The 20,313-nt window shown below is 47.0% G+C and overlaps 2 protein-coding genes across 2 annotated transcripts; one reads left to right on the plus strand and one right to left on the minus strand.

Moving 5' to 3' along the window:
• Positions 1-1,615: 1,615 nt before the first annotated feature.
• Positions 1,616-3,716, plus strand: LOC146208722 (uncharacterized). Its single transcript, XM_084579278.1, has 4 exons — positions 1,616-1,978; positions 2,668-2,807; positions 3,188-3,509; positions 3,700-3,716. The coding sequence occupies exons 2-4, from the start codon at positions 2,757-2,759 to the stop codon at positions 3,714-3,716; spliced, it is 390 nt and encodes a 129-aa protein (XP_084435404.1). The 5' UTR covers positions 1,616-1,978; positions 2,668-2,756.
• A 360-nt stretch (positions 3,717-4,076) lies between these two features.
• Positions 4,077-6,201, minus strand: LOC146208723 (uncharacterized). Its single transcript, XM_084587316.1, has 2 exons — positions 5,491-6,201; positions 4,077-4,732 (listed from the first exon to the last, which is right to left on the minus strand). Exons 1-2 carry the CDS (start codon positions 6,195-6,197, stop codon positions 4,141-4,143), a joined length of 1,299 nt encoding a protein of 432 aa, XP_084443442.1. The 5' UTR covers positions 6,198-6,201; the 3' UTR covers positions 4,077-4,140.
• Between the last annotated feature and the right edge of the window lie 14,112 nt (positions 6,202-20,313).

Consider the following 20,313-nt stretch of genomic DNA (forward strand, 5'->3'; position numbering starts at 1 on the left):
AATAGCGCCGCGTCTCGCAATTTTCCCGCCCTGGTCGTGAGTAACTTGTGCTAATCTTTTTCCGTTGCAACTGTACATTAAAACCGCTAACTAAGCGGTTACAGGCAGAAGAAAACGCCTCTCAACTTCCTAAAAAATATACCTCTGAATTGAATTCTATTTATTTCTATATAGTGTCATGACTTCTTCTGGAGCAATATTTTACCTTGGGCATGTTCGCGCCGAAAAATAACGTCAGCCGTGTTCAGTTTCGGGGTCAACTCGACGCACAAAGAAAAAAAAAATCCCTTGTACGTCGTCAGCTCAAAGCGGGCAGCAGCGTCAGCGGTGCTTGAATGTGTTTAATATCCATGTGGTTTCCAGCGGTCGCGAGATCAATGACGCAAGCAATACAGTGCTTAGGCGGAGGAAAAAAAGTAGAACAGATTGTATGCTATGGCGCGAAGCAGCTCCTATCAAGAACTCCACGGTGCCACAATTCATCTGCAGTGTTCCACTTTGGCGCCATTTGCAGCACACATGCCGGTATTTCTCCTAAATACAAGATAGTGATTCTCACCAAACAAGAATTTCGTGCCTTTATGTCGCCATTATTTTCTGTAATATAGCCTTAACGGCTAAACCTTGCTGGTTGCTCTTTAACAATCGTGCCGTTATTTCTATCCTGCAGTCTGGGTGTCTTCCTTGGAAGCCAATGTTGGACGGGAGTCTGCTAAGCGAAGTAGAAGACAGTAGACTGTCTGCATTGGCCTCGTCAACACAGCGCAAGATTCTTAGCGAGTCAAAGGCGGCTGCGGTGCCGAGGGTGAGTAGAGATGCTTCTCGCCGCTTGGCCCGCAATTTTCCATAGAAACTCGAACACTGTGAGGCTGTTGACATTGTTCATTTCTCGAAGGGTAGAATGTCGCAGATGTTGACAGTCAGAAGTGTACAAGAAGCAAACACCGCATTTTTAATTGGGAGCGCACACGTAGGCGGGAAACGTTACCTCTTGCCGATCGGCAGTACCTGTGTCAATTGCAACTATTATTGTATGTTACTTAACTAGCGTATGGTTATGGCCAGGGCCGGCCTTACCTCGTTCGCCGCTCTGTGAGAACTCTGCCAAGGTGCCCCTCCCCCACCCTCCCTTATCGGCCTTCAAGCTCGTTTTCTTTATATTTGACTTTTCTCATTTCATTTTTTTCCTGGATAGGCCTGATATTAAAACGCAATTGTTTTGAGAGTGTCTCAACTTGACCGGAATATTTCGATGGCTGAAGGGCCACAGACCACTAAAATAATACCCCTGTCACACGAGCAAATTTAATGTCATTCGAATCGAATGACATTAGCATGTAATGTCATTATTCACCTGCTACACGAGAAAATTTAATGGCATTAGGTTCGAATGACATTTTTCATCGAATGAGTTCGAGGAACTCATTCGCATTCGATCTCGAACCGAATGTATACTCTTTACCCCAGGTGAGTGACGAGAGCAAGCAAAGTGAAAAAATAATATGCGTACTAGCGAAGCTAAGACTTTTTTGTTTTTTAAGCGCCATAAAAAGAATAGTTATTTGTGCTGAGAAATCTGCGCCGCTGCCTTGTCTCATGCGCTATTACTCTCGATATCAGTAGTGCCCGGACTAAAGCCCCTACTAGCCTGCCGTGGCATGGCCGCGGCCATTATTTCAAGCGGCAGAGGTAGTGGTGGTGGCGTGTGTGGTTTGTGGTTTACGGTGTACCCGTGTCAACTGTGTGGTGCGATGGCTACGGCTACAGCTGCTGCAGGATCAAGAGAAAGAGCACATTGAAGCACGGAGGAAACATTTGCTCTCATCAAATTATGGGAAGATCACCTTCATGACTTGAGGAGAGCGAAGCGCAACTCCAAGGTATACAAGTTGATCGTTGAAAAGCTGCGCGAGGCTGGCATCAACAAGTCTTTGCGAGAAACAAAGACAAAAATTGAGAACCTGGCAAACAAGTACAGGTAAGCGTATTTTGTTAAATATTGAAGCATGACTTCGTGCAAAGAGAAAACAGCTGTATCGCGTGCACGTGTCATTGTTTTGTAAACATTGCCGCGGGTAGCTTATCAGATATGGCTTACGTCTAATGATATAGTACGTGCTGTTTAACGTCGAGACGCTACACGCAGGCTCCGAGGGACGCCGTTGTGGAAAGCCTTGGATGATTATTATATCACTTGCGCTTTAATGTGCCCCGACGTCGCGCAGCACAATTCGCTTGAAAACGCAGCCGCCGCGGTATAAAGTACGGTAATTTAGTAATTTTCACTAGAGGATTATGAAATTCCTTGTGCGATCCTGGATCAATGGGGCAGCTGACAAGTTTTCACGTAGCTGCACAGCCAGCTGCCGATGTCGGAAAGCAGTCATCATGCGGTCGAAGCTTCCGCTCCACTACGATATAGCTTGTCGTATATTGTACGATACATTCAGCGGTGCAGGCCGATTGAGAAGCACTGCACTAAATTTTAATCAGTTTTTCACCTTTAGTCGTCTTTATCAGCTGCGTGTCGTGCACTATATCATGCAGCCAACACAATGCATACTTGATATACATTATTTATTGTTTCGGGGCCAAAGGACATTGCAGAGAGTTGTATACGTGCTGAAAATGTATTAGCAAAGCGCTAATTTTTTTTTATTGTTGCAGAGACATCAACAAAAAAAAAAGGGACAGGGCAAGGACGAATAACTTGGCCCTATTACTGGGATATACATAAATTCCTCAATACGTTGCCAATGAACAACCAGAGCGAGATGGAAGAAAGCCAGTGCTACACTGTGGAGGAGGTAAGACGTGCACATCTTGAAAGCATTTTGCTGCAGATGTTCACTGGTAATAAAAAATAAATGACATTTTGGGAATGTTACAGTTCCCTTGTTCACATATCTGCCTGTTGTGTATAGGTATATTTGTTAACAGTGGCATTATAAAATGCAAGATATGTAAGGTGGTACAAAATTTACTTATAAGAAAACCTTTCGTCCTATTTGCAGCACTGAGCAGTGCTTAATATGCTGCAGGTACATGTCAGCACAATTTCCTAGTGCTATGTAATACTACATCTTGCCATTTTCAATAGCCTGTAGATTCATATTATTTGCTTGCACTGAAGAATGCTTCAAAATGCTTCGGATATTATTAGTATCTCATTGCCATTGCTTTCTAGCTCATCCACCAAATGGAGACTGGGTACAGCACCCAAGAAGATGATGCGGCACCCGCCAGCCAGTATGAGGACGCACCCTGCTCTGTAGAGAATGATGCGTGTGAAGCATTTGAACAGTCTGCTACAGCAGTTGAGCCAGCGGAATCAAACATCTGCCACCTGACCTCAACGGAGCCGCAAGAAAAGAGGGCAAAACGACCGTCGCAAGCAAACGCGCTAGGACAACTTATTCAGGAGCAGCGGCAGCTGCGACTACTTCTTGAGACAGGAATGAAGAAGACACAGGAATTTCAAGAAAAACAAATTCGCCTGCAAGAGCAAGGTGCGCAGCGTGAAGAACAATTTCTTTCATGCTTGAAGGAAATATTAAAAAAATAAATATTCCTTGCATAAAAAACCACTTCTGCCTTGTCTGTCAAGTAGCATGATTACTCTTGAATTCACCACCGGGGTGCCTTTCAAGCTACTTTTCAAGTTTCCAGACTTCTCATTGTATTCCTTGACCACTGAAGTGACAGGAAAGCAGTGACCAATAATAATGGACAGCATAAAAGATTATTCAATGCGAAATAATTATTCAGTTAAACTGAAAACATCATAATACAAACATATTGCCGTTTCTGATAAAGCTATATAGAAGGCAGTGTAGCTTCGAACCGACTCGTGAAGGAATCACTGGCTCTCCTCTACCAGCTGCACAATATGAAAGCCTACCGTTTTCCTAATTTATTCAAAGAGCTGAACATTATAAGTGTGTGCAAATATCAAATACTTCATTTCGAAGTGGTTACTAGAATAAAATTTGGATGCAAATATATCATTCTGGACTAGTTAAAATATTAAAGCAGTTTACATTAAAAGGCAAACACTTTTACACAAAATGCAGCAATAAAACGAGGAAAAATAATTGTGACGGCTACAACACTTCTGGTTCTGTTGTGCAAAGCTGCTGGTCATGTAGCCTGCTGAGCACGCCTCCAGAAGTACTGAGCAAGAGCAGCTCGGACATCATGTCCATTTCCACGTGACAGAGTAGTGGTGTGCGATGGCTGCTGGAAGAGTGCATCAAAGGCAGGCACGTCTCGCTCCCACTGCGAATCCACAGTGTCTCTGAATGCTTCACATATGTTGTGAAGAACACATGCGGCCCTGATGGCTTGCTTCGCATTGGACACCTTGCATTCCATCCGCTTCATCACAAAACGAAAGCGAGCTTTAAGTCTTCCAAATGCATTCTCCACTATGCGTCTTGTTCTAGAGAGGTTGTAGTTGTAGGCGGCTTCGCAGGTGCCAGGTGATGATGTACTCGGAAATGGTTTCAGCAATGTTGAAGTCAAGGGGAAAGCCTGATCGCAGAGTATAACCGGTGTCACAGCAACACCTTCGATTGTGGCCACAGGCGATTCAAAGTGTCCATCATCGATAAGTGTACACAGCTTGGAGCGTCCATACACGTTGGCATCATGGCATCGGCCGGGGGCTCCAATATTGATGTACCGGAAACGGTAGTGATGGTCTACCAAGGCCAGCAGTATTATACTGTACCTACACAGAAGAAACGATAGAAACAATTGATTGTTCGCTCATATGCAACAGCGGATAGTCCTATTTGTGATGTGCCCAACTGCCAAAAACAGCCATGCTGAAAAAACGTCCTTCTCAAAGAGCTGTTTAGTTCAGCAACAGGTGCAGGCCACACAGCATGTAAGCTGAGGTCTTATGCATGCATGCTTGTTTTTTCTTTAAGGGAATGCTATGGGCACAGGATCCTGCACTCCACTGCATGTAGGCTATGTGCACAGACTGGCATGCTGCTGCAACATCTTTAGCCTTGACCTCTCCATCGCGAATCACAATATTTCTATGTTGCTGGGGACAAAAAAAAATAAACAAAGGTGGGGGGGAATTAGGCAACGTGGGGGCAAAAGTAGCACATGCTGGTGTTGGCAATAGTCTCTTCCTACTACCACTGTACAGCAGGACGTTGCTTGGAAGCAACTGCTAATTCGGCAAAATATCTCGACTTTTTGAGGCCGATGCGTACTTATACAGTGACGGTACACAGACAGTGGACAACAGTAATTATGAAATTCTAGCATAGGAAATCGCAGAAAATACACCATATTACACTTCCCGCAGGAACAAAAAAAAAATTTCTGCAGAAACGTCTGCATTTCACAGCTACTATTTGTAAAGCTTGTTCAGTAACGATTAGCTATGAATTATATATCACGATACAACGAGAATAAAATGTCAATTCACTAAAATTTCGCGGCCACATAAGAAGTCTGCAAGGTACCTACCACCCTTTGTAGTTATGGTAATCAATGGCGTTGTCTTTGGGCGGGGATATCGGGAAATGGCAACCGTCGAGAGCGCCGATTCCCTGTGGAAAGCCAGTGAAGGAGAAGAATTCCTTGACATGTTCCTTCAATTCGTGGTGCCGGACCATATGGAGCCACTTTGCCTCAAGTAGATTGATGATGGCGCTGCACACCTCTCGGAACACGACGTTCACAGTTGAGCGGCCAATTCCGAAGAGATGGGCAATCGTACGGTCTTCGGAGCTTGAACAAAGCCGATATAGCCCAACGGCCACCCTTTTCTCCACAGACAAGGGCTGCCTCATATTTGTGGTTTCGCGCTCTAAGTCGACCTTGCAAGACTCCACAATATATCGGAATGTCGTTGGCGACACACGAAACGCTTGCTTAAAGTGGTTTTCTCCAAGGTGCGGCAAAGTGTCCTCGAACCAGCGTTCATTCCGTTGAAATGCCCACCGTTCACGGTGAACTACACGGTCGGCAGCTACTATTCCAGCAATGGCACAATAATTATTCACCAGCCTCATTGCCACGCTTTCGTTGATTTTAGACTGGGCTTCTATTGCTAATTGTAGCACCTCCTCTTCGTGTTTCCGTTTAACTCGGAAATACAAGTAAGAGGCGACTAGAGTTTTCACTTTCTGCATATCAACCGCGTCGACCGCACTTCCTTCGCACAGCGCCATGTCAGCCATGTTGGTTGTTGACATTTATCGGATCTGTAGGATCTGTAGTTGGCTCATGGTTGGCTTTAGTCAAAGCTTGGCTTAATCATCGAACTGATGTGGGTTTTTGACGGTTAACTTCAATAAATATTTTTTCCTTCCTTTAAAAAATACTAAGAAAGTTTTTAAACGATTTTATAGCGCACCTAATTTTTTAAACTGCACAGTTTTAGAGTTCTTGATCGTCATTGCCATCATTTCCGAATGACATTATTTTTCACCGTGTAGCACCAAATGAAAACGAATGACATTCGATGCATCGAATGTCATTCGATTCGAATGACATTAAATTTGCTCGTGTGACAGAGGTATAAGTCTAGTTGCATATCAGACAACTTCAGTTATTATTCTAGAAGGCTACGCACACGACCAAAGCTCAAGTATTGCTTGTCTGATTGATTTAAACTTTTATAAGAAACCAGCCTATGCTAGAGGCATGAATAGAGTAGACACCAAAGCGACACGTACTATATATAGCTATTCCTAGATAAATAGCAGTCATCAGTTCCTCGTAATGAAGGGACAGTAAAGTGTCCATTTAGTAAAGAACAGTCAAATGGAGCTAGCTCTCTACTTAATGAGCGCAGTCGGCTGACTCCGTTGTATCTCTCCCAAGCCATTGAATTACTCCACTGCCAAAACACACACCCACACGCCCGCACATACGCAGCAATTAATGGTGCAGCATAATAAGGTAGTTAGTGCGCGAGCATTTTTGCCCGCGTACTGCGCATTCGCCTCCAGAACTTCGCCTTCCATTCGCCTCCCATTATGCACCTGCAGCTGCATCCAAATGCAACTGGAGATTGATTTCCTGTACACGTGGCTGGGAGCGCATCTTGATCTGTAGCGCGGACACTCGTTTCCTGCCCCTATATCGGGAGCCCTCTGCTACCGACAAGCAGATCTTGCTTTTCACTGAAAATGTGTGAGGTGTGGATTTTTTTGCGAAAGTAGATCATACAGAGGAATTTTTGTTGCAAAACATTTAACACATGGGGGGTGCAGCAAAACCCATAGAAAATACAGCTCGTTTGCTGAGGAGAGACAGTGTTACGCGACAGGCATGAAGCGGTCAGTGAGGCTTTTAGTGCCAAAACACTTTGCGGCTGCTGAAGCGAGCGGAAAAGCTGCCTAAACCTCGAAAACGCTAACACGCGACGGCGCATCTTGACGTTTGTCGCCTTGGCTTGCCGCCGTTCTTACCGCTGTAACTTTAGCATTTGTGTTGCTGTCACGTAGACTGAACTCAGCCTTTATTCTTCGCAGACTCTTTCTAAATTATCTTTTGCAGAGTTTAGGATATTTCTATTCATCCGTCTTTCTTTGCACTATTTGATTCTCGTTTAACGTTAATTTTAGCATTACGACTGCACAGCAAACCGTGCCCTACCGTTCAGCATGGTAAAAAAACCTGCAAGTCTTGAATATAATTGAACACTTGTATACAACTCCAGGTCAGGCGATAACAGAAGGTTCGAGTATAGGAAAAGTTTTAATTTAATGAAATTCTTCGACGGCCCTAAAGCTTTGACATAATGAATTAATTGTACTAAGCGGAGAACAAAAACGTGCTCTCACATTACTCCGCTGTTTCTTCGTATTAATGCATTACGCCATTGGAACTGCGGCCGTTTTAGCATCTTTGCATATGTTATTCAGCAGTGTTGTTCTGAACGTGAATCATTGCCTTCTTGATTCTCCAGCTCAGACGCTCTGTCAAAGGTGCGCTAGAGCGCTTTCTCTAAGCATCTTCCATCAGCAGCGAGTTGCCCTGCAGCAGCATCTCACGACTCTACAGAGCGAATCTGCTGTGATCTATGGTCTAAAGGCGGACACAAGGTGAGGAGAGACTACTTTGAAGCATTCTGTGCTGCGTAGCGCGATGGCACACTTCTTGTTGCGGTCAGTCGAGGCTCAAAATATATCTATCGCGATGAAAGTGATTCCGTGACGTTTCGACGCTGTGGAGACGGCATTTCAGTACACAGCGATAGGCACTAAAGTGCTTTGACAACCTTTGTTACTGCTGTGGCCCACGTTTCTCATAGACGGCACCTCCGCGCTGACCCACCCGGGGTAAATCGGCAGACTCCTTTTCCTATTCTCCCTTCCATCTTTCACTTTCCTTTCTCCTTCCTAAAACTGTCCTGTCTTCTTTTTTCGTGGTTTCTTTCTTTCCAGGGGAAAAGGGCTGACCTTGTGTGCCAACTACCCCTAGTTCTGTCATATGGTTATAGTCTCAGTGTATGGCTGTCGTAATCATGACTCATATCGAAGTTCTTGTCGCGCCGCCTAGTTGGACTCCGTGGTGGGTGGCTGTCACCGTGGCCGAACAGAAACTTTTTATGGTTCCTTTATTTTCCGAGCATGATCGCTCTCTGAACGAGCATGATCGCCCTCAAAAACAAAAAAAAAATACTTCCGAAATGCCACATTATTTATAGTGAAATGCAAGCAGAATCAGCCAGCAAAATTTTTTTATTCATTATTGCCAAGTGCCTCAAAGAAGTCCTGGCCCCTGTTAAAAAAGGCTACGGAACTCGTTAGCAGTGACATGGTGTTAGAGCTAAATGACAAACACTAAGTGCCCAAACATGCGAACATCGACATTTCGGGACGTTCAAGTGTCCATCTCCCACCATAGGTAACTATATAAAGTCCGCGGTGAGATCTCACAAATGCCATGTGGTGCGTGCCTGGGCCTCACCCAGCGGATTCGGGCAACCTGTGGCCAAAAGCGTCCTGGGCCAGGCTTCATCCGAGAATCATCGTGGCGGTAAGCCGTTATCGTCTTCCTGGTTCCTCTAGCCTCTTCAGCCATCCAGTAACACCCGTCATCATGCCATTGATCTCATCGACATCGACAAACTTCCTCGTACACGATCGGGACAATCGCTCCAATGCCCCGGGTAATGTTGCGGAAGAGAAAGAAACGGGGTACGGCGTGAGCAGGAGCGTTCGCGCTACGCCCCCGGGATAATCATTAAATTCATCTCACGATCATCGGACATCATCTGCATGTTCTGTGTTCTTTGTAATCATCGGCTTGCCGCCCAGTTAATATATAATATATGCAGAGAAAAGGGACAGTCAATTAGTTACTGATGGATATTAAGACATGTTGGAATCCGCGGCAACGAGAGAGCTGACAAACGTGACACAGCAGCCCGTAATGATGAAATGTTACGAAAATCGTAAAGGGAAAACTGAGATCGAAATAGCAAACTTCATGGAACAATGAAAAACATTACGAGGGACTTTAGCAACTATGCTAGTGAAAATTGAAAGGCTGAGTGCCGCATTCTGCTACGCAACTGGCTTTTAATTAGTAATTAAATAATTAGCCGTTCAGTACGTAGTTAAGTAATCATTATATATTTACGTGTACTTACTTAGTCAATTGGTAATCATTTATTTCATTCAATAATTAGTAATTGATCACTCACATAGGTCTATATATGGCACGCATTCGAGCATATTGTGGTGGTGCTCTGTGGTTGGCCGAGACCTCTATGACGTCATCCCGCTAGGCCAATCAGAACCCCACGAAAGCGGGACACATTTGGTCCACGACAGCATGAGCCATTAAAGGCTTTCGCCTTAATAAACAATAACAAGAATGGGCATCGTGCAGCCAACAAAAGGCTTTGTTGCAGTCGTAATTTTATGTTGGCTTCGCACCTGACACACGCACCTAACACAAGGCTTAACTCTTATAAAAGAAACCTTTATGTGAAGGCTGCGAAAGTGAAGTAACAATAAATCGTGTTTTACTGTCATGCACAAAGCTAGAGAAATTTAAAAATATTTTGCACCATTTTACAATGAACAGATCCCTTTTCACCCCAGCCTGAGTTTGGGAAAGGATGCACAGGTTGTCATTTCTAACATTTTTGGGTTCATATAGAAAGCAATGCTCCTTAGCAAGCTATAAGCATTTAAAAATGGATTAGTCTTTTACAGAAAGTAAAGACAAACAACCTCGCTCTTGGGGCCATCGTCCCCAATACAACACAACCCAAAGCTCAACACGATGTTAATACACTTTGGCATTTGCTCTTGGGACAGTTTTGACGCCTTAGCACATTGTTCCAAATCATATCTGAATTCCGGTACACTGTATACTGTATTTTATTCAACGCCCACACCACAAAAAATGAGAATCATACTATAAATTCAATATGGCTTTCTCTGGACTGAATGAGAACCATAGAAGATTAATTTCTTGACTAAAAGAATAATCTCGAATACTAAGTAATCAGTTTCTTAAGTCATATGTAACAAAAAACTCCAGAGCATTTTTCTTTTCAATCCATTGCTCTTGCTTATTACAATTTACTTATCTCGGGTCTAGGGCAATTAGAGGGGAGTGGTACAAGTTAGTAGAAATTAACAGTAAAGCCGTAGTATTGCAGTTTACAGAGATGAATAATTTAATTATACAAATGTAGCTGAAAGATTGCAAAATACTTGGTTATGATTAACACAACTTCAGCGCAAAGGCGTTTCATTCAGGAGAGGTAAAAGAAATAATGCACGTAATAAAAATGTGTTTCAATGATCGATGTAGAATTTTCTTATGTGATCAACGCGATGAAAGCAGTATACAGTGATTCGGTAATAAATACGTTAGGATGGTAATAAAACCTGAGTATCAAGCTTGAATTTTACGGCTGAGTGATGAGAAGGCTGACATAGTAGCTTTTCGGTAGTAATCATAAATATTAAAGCGAGAGGAATTATTTTGAACATGTTCTAGAGCCTTAATTCGGCTAACAGGTGCAGGATTCCACACTTATACCATTTTCTCCTGCCGAGCCCCTTTTCTCCATCTTAATTATTCTCCCTGCTATTAATGTGACTTTTCTCCGTTTTTCTTCACCTGTCAAACACTGTTGCATGTATTGTTTTAACACTGCACGCTTTGTTCACACGTGGCGGGGTAATTGATTTTGATGGGACGTACGTACGCGCAGAGGCGGTCTGTGCGTGAATCGGGACCTGATTATCGAGAAAGCAGCCTCTTTTCACGCCTTTAAATTCCTCCGGGCTTGTAGAGCTGCATATTCTGCTTTCAGAGCTCGTGGACAGCATTCAGTACGCCCACAACCGCAGTCTGTGCGGCATTGTTTCCACACCAGTGAGGGGCTCCTCTCCGAAAGTCAGTTTGAACCAGAGGCCTGATTCCATCAACCATTCCATGGAGCGAACATTAAACTTTCACGCGTATGGAGCGCACGTGTTTGTGTATTTTTCTTCGTACGATTGTGTGTCTATAATTTATATATATAATATATATAACAATACTATAAGATCACTCATTATTTTCCAGATACTATTATTACGCGCGTGAGAAAATTCGTGTAACTTTTTGATGAACATTTTCCCAGTCGAAACTTAAACCTCTTTGTGTTTGAAGCGTGTGTAAGCCTATTTTACAAGTATGCATGCAATATCGTGTATCCTAGGCAGCTTGAGGCTATTCAGGAGGACAGAGAGACCAGTGACAGCATTGTGCTGCGCCACCAGAAGGCGAAATAGTGCTGCCAGTTTCGCTTCTTTCTCGTGTTTAGATTATTTCGCCTTCCTCTTTGAAGTCGCGATGATAGGTTGGCCAATCATACTTCCATTTCCCTTTCATCTTCAGTCAGCAGCAAAGCCTTGCGGATAATGAGATCCTCAGTGCGAAGGCAGCAGGCATTGAAGGCGTGCGAAGTGCTGTCACCACGTGAGTGCCAGAGGAAGCTTAAGGCAGCGAAACTGGAAAGTTCCGAGGTGAGATATTCATAAAACGTTCGCTAGGTCTTAAATTCACTTTGTTCGCGTAAGGAGCCGAAGTGTGTGCGAGTTTCTGGATGAACTAAGCACGCCTGGTCGAGGATTCTCTGCTAGCTAAATGTGGTTATAATTTACTTTAGTATGAATTTTCTTTCTCAGTTAATGGGACATTTACGTGGACGTGAAGCTGTGACGTACGAGCACGCGCCAACCACGGTGGACACCTAGACATCTCAGAGATGCGTAGCCTGCAACTTACTGCACGACTCATACCAAATGGGAACCGAAATGGTATGACGCCACCGTAAAAACTGCGTCGAGTACTGCTGCTAGACACGTTTTATCAGAAACAATGGCGTTAGTTCGTCCTACAGGTTTCATTGATTTTGGACTATGGCGACGGCTTCTCAGCGGAACGAGCTGTATACTATACGTATAAAATGAATCTGGGCGATAAGTGAATCAAATTATTTGGGCCGATCTGATGACCTCGAGGAGGAAGCGAAGGTGCGGCCCCTGTGTTTAAGCAATTTATGAGGACGGGTTGTTCGGAGGGAGACCCATTGCCGCCAGATGTCGAATTCTGGTTCGCTTCAGCGTCGGGTAAACATCTGGAGAATATCTTTCTCGGTATTTTAAGAGTTTCAAACAGGCCACTCTGGGCGAGGATATGCATCGAGGCCACTACGGAATTTCAGCAGGAGTGAGGCCAAGCACGGCATGGGCATGAGCGCGGGAAAGAGTTACAAAGAGTTACCGCAAACTTAAGAACGAAGACGCAAGGACCGGAGGTTTGTTCCTTTCTTGAGGGAAGAATTAGAAATCCATGCGTACAGGATAGGGTGGCTGCCCAGGTGAGTGGAAGAATCTGCGGTGCATTGTGAACTGTCGTGGCACCCACTCAATACGAATGTGTAGCAGGATGCGAAGTGCTAGATAATGAATGTACTGGAACCTTTTTCGCCCAGGACGGACGTGTCGGAGAAGTGGTGTTGATTGATGGGCGACTGTGCGGATGACAGTGAGGGCTGTAGAAAGCAAGGTAGCCGCCGCTACAAAGCGAAACGCGTCTTGAAATGCAACCAACGGAGCACAGAAGGAAAGAGGAGGTTAGGCGAATTGAAACCTACTCATGCAACTTTAGGGTTACAGGGTCAATAAACTGCTGTTGTATTCTTACAGCCCTTAATGCTAGCATTTACGTATGCAGTCATCGAACCGGTGGCCGGTCGGTATTTTTTTCAATTATTCACTCGCAATGGAACGATTCCTCATATGATATGGTCAGTCGGCGAAGATTAGTAGGTTGCATGCCGTTCAGGAGGACAAAATTCATGCAGGGAAGAACGCAATGGCGATTATTGTTACGGTAAAATAAGCAAGAGGGTGTTTATTTACAGTGCTGTGGCAGCCAGGCAGGTGATGCCTGCTAGCCCCAGAAAGCAACGGTTCTTCCTCTTCCTTCGTCTCTCCTTCGTGCTCTGCTTGAGACCTAGTTCGTAACACCTCCCCCGTCGCAGGCGAAGCCCTCCGAGCGACTCAATCGCCAGCAAGAGATGCCAGGGTTTCAGACGCGCGACGTGAGCAAGCTCAGTTCGTGAAGAACGTCGGCCACTTTTGGTGAGGCGCGCAATCCGATAGGAGAGGTCACTAATTTTCTCGAGGATAACATAGGGACCGATATGGTGCACGAGCAGTTTCTGATTTAAGCCACGCTTCCTTAGTGGACGCTAAAGCCAGACCATCTCGCCAGGTAGGTAAGTGATGTGGGGATAATGGTCGTCGCAAGGGTATTTCGAGCGCTTTTGTAAGGCGAGAGTTGTCAGGCGGGCTATCCGGCGGGCTTCTTCAGCCCGGCAGAGGATCTCAGCAATCCCAGTATCGTCTTTTGTGGAGAACGGGAGGATGATGTCCAGGGTGTGTCGAGGAGACCGGGCGTAGAGGAGAAATTTGTTGTTTCCTCTTGGACGATATATTATGCGTATGTTATAAATGGCAGCACAGAGTCCCAGTCCTTGTGGTCGGTGGCGACGTACATTGAAAGTATGTTGGTGAGTGTCCGGTTGGTTCGTTTGGTCAACCCATTTTTTGCGGATGATAACGGGTAGAATGTCTGAAATGCGTTTGGCACAAACAAAGGCGTTCTTCGATAACATCAGCGGTGAACTGACGACCTAGGTCGCTGGTGAACACCCGGGGAGGCCCATGGCGCAGTATAACAGAGTGCAGCAGGGAGAGGGAGACTTGGTGTGCAGTAGCCGATGGATGGGCTGCCGTCTCACAGTAACGTGTGTGGTAATCAGTGCAGATGACGATCCAGCGGTTGAAAGAATGAGACTTTGGAAAGGGTCCCAAGAGGTCTACCCCGATCTTCTCAAAAGGAGATCTTGGAGTCGTCACAGGATGGAGACCAGGAGGAGTGCCGGTGGTGCCTTTGTGACTCGCACACTGAGCACAGCTAGCCACATACTTCTCAGTGCTTTGACGCATCCGCGGCCAGTAGCACCGTTTTTGGATGCGATAGAGCGTCCGCGCAGATCCCAGGTGTCTCAAAGTGTGATCGTTGTGCATAACGCGCAAAACAGATTAGCGTAGGCTGACGGGAACCCCGAAAGGTAGCGGAAACCAGTGGCAGAATAGTCCTTTTTGTACAAAATACCACCCCGTATACTATAGGGACTGGAAGCTGTAGGGTCCCCTGCAGCGGTAAAGAGTAGTTGGAGATTCTTGTCATTCCTCTGCTCGTGCGGAACGTACGGGTATCGGAGAATGGAGGTAAACCCGCAACGATGTAATGATCAAACTTGGCGGCGTCACATTCCGTCGTGGGAAGCGGCAAACGAGAGACAGTCCGCGTCAGCGTGCCGGCGTACACTTTTGTACGGAAATGTGTAATTGAACTCTTGTTAGCGAATTGCCCACCGTGCAAGACGGCCAAATGGGTCACGGGGGTTTATCCGCCATCAAAGGGATTGATGATCAGTAACCACTTTGAAGGGTCAACAGCGAAACCGTTGGAAGGTGAAAACTACAGCGAAGCATTTCTGTTCAGTAATTGTGTACTTACGTTCAGGTTTGCTTAAGGAATGACTGGCGTAAGCAATAACATGTTCCTTACCGCCGTAACACTGAATAAGCACAGCATCAATGCCAAGACCACTGGCGTCTGTGTGCAGTTCCGTTGCAGCAGAAGGGAAGGGTTGAAATGCCGGATAATCGGATGTGATGTTAGTAAAAACTCGACCTGGAGAAAAGACTAGTCACACTTTGATGTCCACTCGAAGGAGCGTCTTTGTGAAGCATGCACGTGAGCGGGTTAGCGATGTCAGCAAAACGGAGGATGAAGCGGCGAAAACACGAGCACAATCTATAGGAAACTGAAGTTCTTTCACGTTCTGAGGTGTTTGAAACGATGAAACGGCAAGAGTGGAAGCGTGGGCGAGTTGGTGATGGTTCGATTGGTGCATAGCGCTAAAAAGACAAAGCGCCCGTCCTGTGTGTCTCGCTGTGTCCTTGTCTTTTTAGCGCTATGCACCGATGAAACGGCCGCGGTCTTTTGAGGGTCAGGTCTGACGCCTTCACGATCGACGAGATGTCCCAGCACCAAAGTCTGACGCTCAACGAAGCGACACTTCTTCTGATTAAGTACTAGGCCGGCGTTTTGAAGAAGTGCAGCAAGAGAACGAGGCGTTAATTGTGCTCATTGAATGTTCGGCCACAAACAACATCATCAAGGTAGCACATACATATTTGCCATTTTAGCCCACTTAGGATCGCGTCCATAAATCTCTCGAACGCTACAGCAGCATTGCAGAGCCCTAAAGGCATTACACTAAATTCAAACAGGCCATCTAGTGTGATAAAAGCCGTTTTGTCTTTGTCGTCAGGGTCCATAGGGATCTGCCAATATCCCGATCGCAGACCGACGGATGCAAAGTATGATGCGGGGAACAGACAATCTATAATGTCATCGATCTGGGGAAAGGGATACACGTCTTTCTTTGTTGCAGCATTCTGGCGGCGATAGTCGATGAAAAAGCGCCACATGTCATCTTTCTTCTTGACACAGGGGCGACCCAGGGTCTGCATGACTTGAATAATACCCTTTTCCAGCATATCCTTATCCTGCTCATTGATGACCAGGGGTTCTGTTTGCGACAATTTGTACGGCTTCTGTCGAATTGGGTGTAAGTAGTGTTACGTTTCTCCACCGAGAAGTGGGGCAGCTGACGCGGCCACCGCATAGCAACAGGCAGAACCGCGAGCGGATCGGCCATTTCGGCGCCGTTCATCGGCCGCGCAACGCTTCCTCCCGCCGACAAGTCTCAACGCGATCCTGCCACGCGCCAAATGTGTGTGCGTGCGTGTGTGTGCAAATGCTGGCCAAGCCTGGAGCTCGTGAGAGAGTGCGCCGCCCTCGCCCGTCTGCAGGAGGTAGAGGAGATGCGTTCGGACCACCTGCGATTGAGTCATCGCCGTGTTTGATTATGCCCTTTCCCTGTGAACTGGAAAGCCTATAAAAAGCAGCGGCCGACTCCGCTGAGACTACTTTGACGCGCCGTTGGCACGACGCTAGACACCAGCTGTGTGAGAGTGTCTGTAATCTCTCCGGGTCAGCTTCACTGCCCGTTTCTTCATGATGTTGCAGTAAAGGTTGTTTCGTTACAAGGCGCCTCGTCTTTGCTGGCACGTTTGATGCTGTCCGCCGTCCACGGAGCCGCCAGGCCAACGCTACCGAGGGGCCGCGCGCCGCATGTAACCACTGGCGTCAGCGGTGAGCTGAGCACGCGGGCCACAAACGTAATAACTGCTGGCAGCGGTACGCTACTCAGGCACTCGCGACCCCAAACTTAACAACTGGTGAACAGCGGTGGGACGACGACGACCAAGCCGTAACCGTGGTCGGAGGAGCCAGGCGATACCGTCATACCGTCGTCCAACGTGAACAGCGGAGGTACGAGGACGACCAAGCAGTGACCGTGGTCGGTGAAACGAGCCAGGCCTGACCGAGGTGCAACATCTGGTGGGAAGAATGGAGATGTCCCAGAGGTGACCCGTGAATCAAAGCAGCTCAGTGGATAGTCGGGAGCAGTGCAACGAGCCCTGTGTGATGACTGGTTGCCTGCAGCGGAATGACTGCGTTGGATTCTTGGCTGCGAGGTTGGGTGAGTGCGGGAGTTTTGCCGGGCTTTTTTTTTTTGTTAAGCAGAGAACAGAGCTGGTAATTGTGTTGTCATTGTTGCTGGGTTAAGTGCAGCAAGGCAATAGTGGGCAGTAGTGAAGGCAGCATTCGGAACAGCCATGGATTTGGATTTGAAGTGGTTGCAAAACCGAAATTGCTGGAGCTTGCGGAGGAGTTGGGTCTGAATTTGTCAGACAAACTCAGAAAACCGGAAGTGTTAAAGGCTATTCTTGCGTTGGAAGCTGAAGGTGACGAGCTTTTGGAATGCCTTGAGACCATTGACGAACGTCACGAGAAAGAGGAACGTGAACGTCACGAGAAAGATGAACGTGAACGTCACGAAAAAGAGGATCGTGAGCGTAGGGAACGTCACGAGAAAGAGGACGCCCGAGTAAGGAAACTGATGCAGCTGAAGATTTCAGCACATGGAATGAGCGTGGAAAAGAATAATTGTAACGGTTCAATACCGCGAGATGGTCCACCACCGTTCCTCATCGCCGAGGATATGCCAGATTATTTGGCAGACTTCGAGAGTGTCTGTAGACGTAAACGCTTATAGCGAGATAGTTGTTCGCAGAAGTTTGTAGTCTTCTCTCCGCTGAAGCGTCGGAAGAAATCAAGCGCTTGGTTGGCGACCGCTTGAAAAATTACGATGAAATAAAAGAGTCATTGCTGATACGATATCAGATAACGCCTCATGATCTTCGGAAGAGGTATGAGAGCGAGAAACATTGTGCCGAGTCGTACTTTGATTTGGCCTATCAGTTGAAAGCCGCTGTAAGCGAATGGCTAGACAGTGCGGAAATTCCGGAGCAAATCGAACTTGCACCGGAGTGTGAGACACAGCTTGGGGAAGCGGCCGAGCAACGTGACCGCAATAGTGAGCCGGCCGATTCTCGAACAGAAGAGCATCGTGTTAACTTGGTCGAGCCACTAGCTGAGACGGTTAGCTCAGGCTTGATCGGCGAGAAATCCGAAGTGACGCCGTTAAGCGAGGTGAACTGCACGCCGACCGAAGTAGCTGTAGGAGATACCGTTCCATCAATTGAGAGTGGGGAACTGGTATTAACTGAACCGCCTAACGAGTTGAAAGCAGAAGCTTGTGTAGAGCGTGGCGGAGAAGGAAGCCAGCTTGGAAATGAGAAAATTTCGGTTTTCGAAATCAGCTGTGTCGTAGAGCAGGGCACGCAGAAAAACGAAGTGCCGATCAGGGAAACTGCGCAGCCCGCGAGTTGTGATCAGCCAGGGCAGACCGACGAGGAGTGCGCGTCCGCTGTAGAGAGCGAGACTTGCGAAGGCGACAGTGAACGACCAGACCAAAGTCAGAATCGTTCGTGCCCCGATACCACGCTAGGTTGTATTCGCGAAAGCAACCCCAGTGCGAACGCGGACGTGGCACACATGGCCCTCACGCAATCCCAAGCTGCCCCGCTGTCGAAGGAGCTTGATGGTGCGCCGGTTAGCTCTGAGGGGGGCGACGTACTGAGTGGCGAGCCGCCAGAGCAAATGCCTAGAAGTGGGACTGACGCGACTGACATGAGCGGTTATTGTTCGGATTTGACTGAAAGTGAGTCATGCGATGCAGCAGCGGCGCCGCCAGAGGAGATGCCTAACTTGGTGGCTGGCATGAGCAGTTGTTCTTCGGACTTGTCTGAAGGCTAGTATTCCAGTGCTGCCGACGAAAAACGCGGAAGGGCAGGAGCGAGAAAGAATGCTACCATCGTAAGGAGAGCAAACTTATACGGTTGCAGAAAGAAGGCAGAAAGCGTGTGTTCCCTTGCTGCCGTAGAAAAAGGTGGAAAAGCCGGTGCGAGAAAGAATGGAGCAAGTGGAAGCTATCGCGAAAAAGAAAGAGACTATCACAAACGCACAAATGCGCCCGTGCCGAGAAAATGCGTGACTGGTGCGCAAGCGTAAGGAAAAGGATAGGTTGTTTAGAAAGGTGAGCGACTCGCGCTCATGTGTTTCTTTGCATAGAAACAGGAAGGCAAGGTTGCTCCGTGAAACGGACAACCGGAGCATTAGTGAAAAGGGTGATCTCAACGGTAATGCCGATGGCTTGCGTCGGAGCCGATAACGTGAGAAGAAGCCTCAGTTTTAACTTGTTGGTGTTTTTCGTCCTGGCAAAGGATTTTGAACATTTGTATTGTATTATCTTTGTTTGAAGTGCTGTTTTGAAAATGCGTTTTTCAAATTTGTGGACGCGATCCAAGTGCTGCTAAGCTGCCCTTTAATATAGATGGGGGCACAAGAGGGAAATGATGAAGTTATGGGATGTTAGGAAGATAGTGAGAGACCAGAAAGCGTGGCGTGACATGGTCCATAGGGTCACGAAGAGTCGGACACGACTGAACGACTGAACTGAACTGATAAGAGGGAAATAGTCTGGCAAAGCTTAGTGAAGTTTGTGCCGTGCTTGCTGGCTGACCAGTTGAGTTTTTAGCGTGGTTGTGACGTTGTGGGTTGTCAGAAATCTCTCCTGAAGACAAGTTGCAGAGTTGCTTGGAAACCGGACTTGCCAAGGACTTCTTCAGGCTGACTGGCTCAAGAGAAGCAGTCGGACGACTCCGGCTAGCAGCCACATCCCGATCCCTCCGGACAGCGGATGCAGTCCCCTGCCCTTCGGGATCTCCCTCCCCCGGCGGGGCAGTCTCTTACGTTTCTCCACCGAGAAGTGGGACAGCTGACGCGGCCAGCGCATAGCAACAGGCAGAACCGCGAGCGGATTGGCCATTTCGGCGCCGTTCATCGGCCGCGCAACGCTTCCTCCCGCCAACAAGTCTAAACGTGAGCCACGCGCCAAATGTGTGTGCGTGCGTGTGTGTGCAAACGCCGGCCAAGCCTGGAGCTCGTGAGAGAGTGCGCCGCCCTCGCCCGTCTACAGGAGGTGGAGGAGATGCGTTCGGACCACCTGCGATTGAGTCATCGCCGTGTCTGATCATGCCCTTTCCCTGTGAACTGGAAAGCCTATAAAAAGCAGCGGCCGACTCCGCTGAGTATACTTTGACGCGCCGTTGGCACGACGCTAGACACCAGCTGTGTGGGAGTGTCTTCATGATGTTGCAGTAACGCTTGTTTCGTTAGAAGACGCCTCGTCTTTGCTGGCACCTTTGA

Source organism: Amblyomma maculatum, chromosome 1 (genome assembly GCF_055883805.1).
Source record: "Amblyomma maculatum isolate TAMU_Amacu chromosome 1, ASM5588380v1, whole genome shotgun sequence".
Lineage (NCBI taxonomy): Eukaryota > Metazoa > Arthropoda > Arachnida > Ixodida > Ixodidae > Amblyomma > Amblyomma maculatum.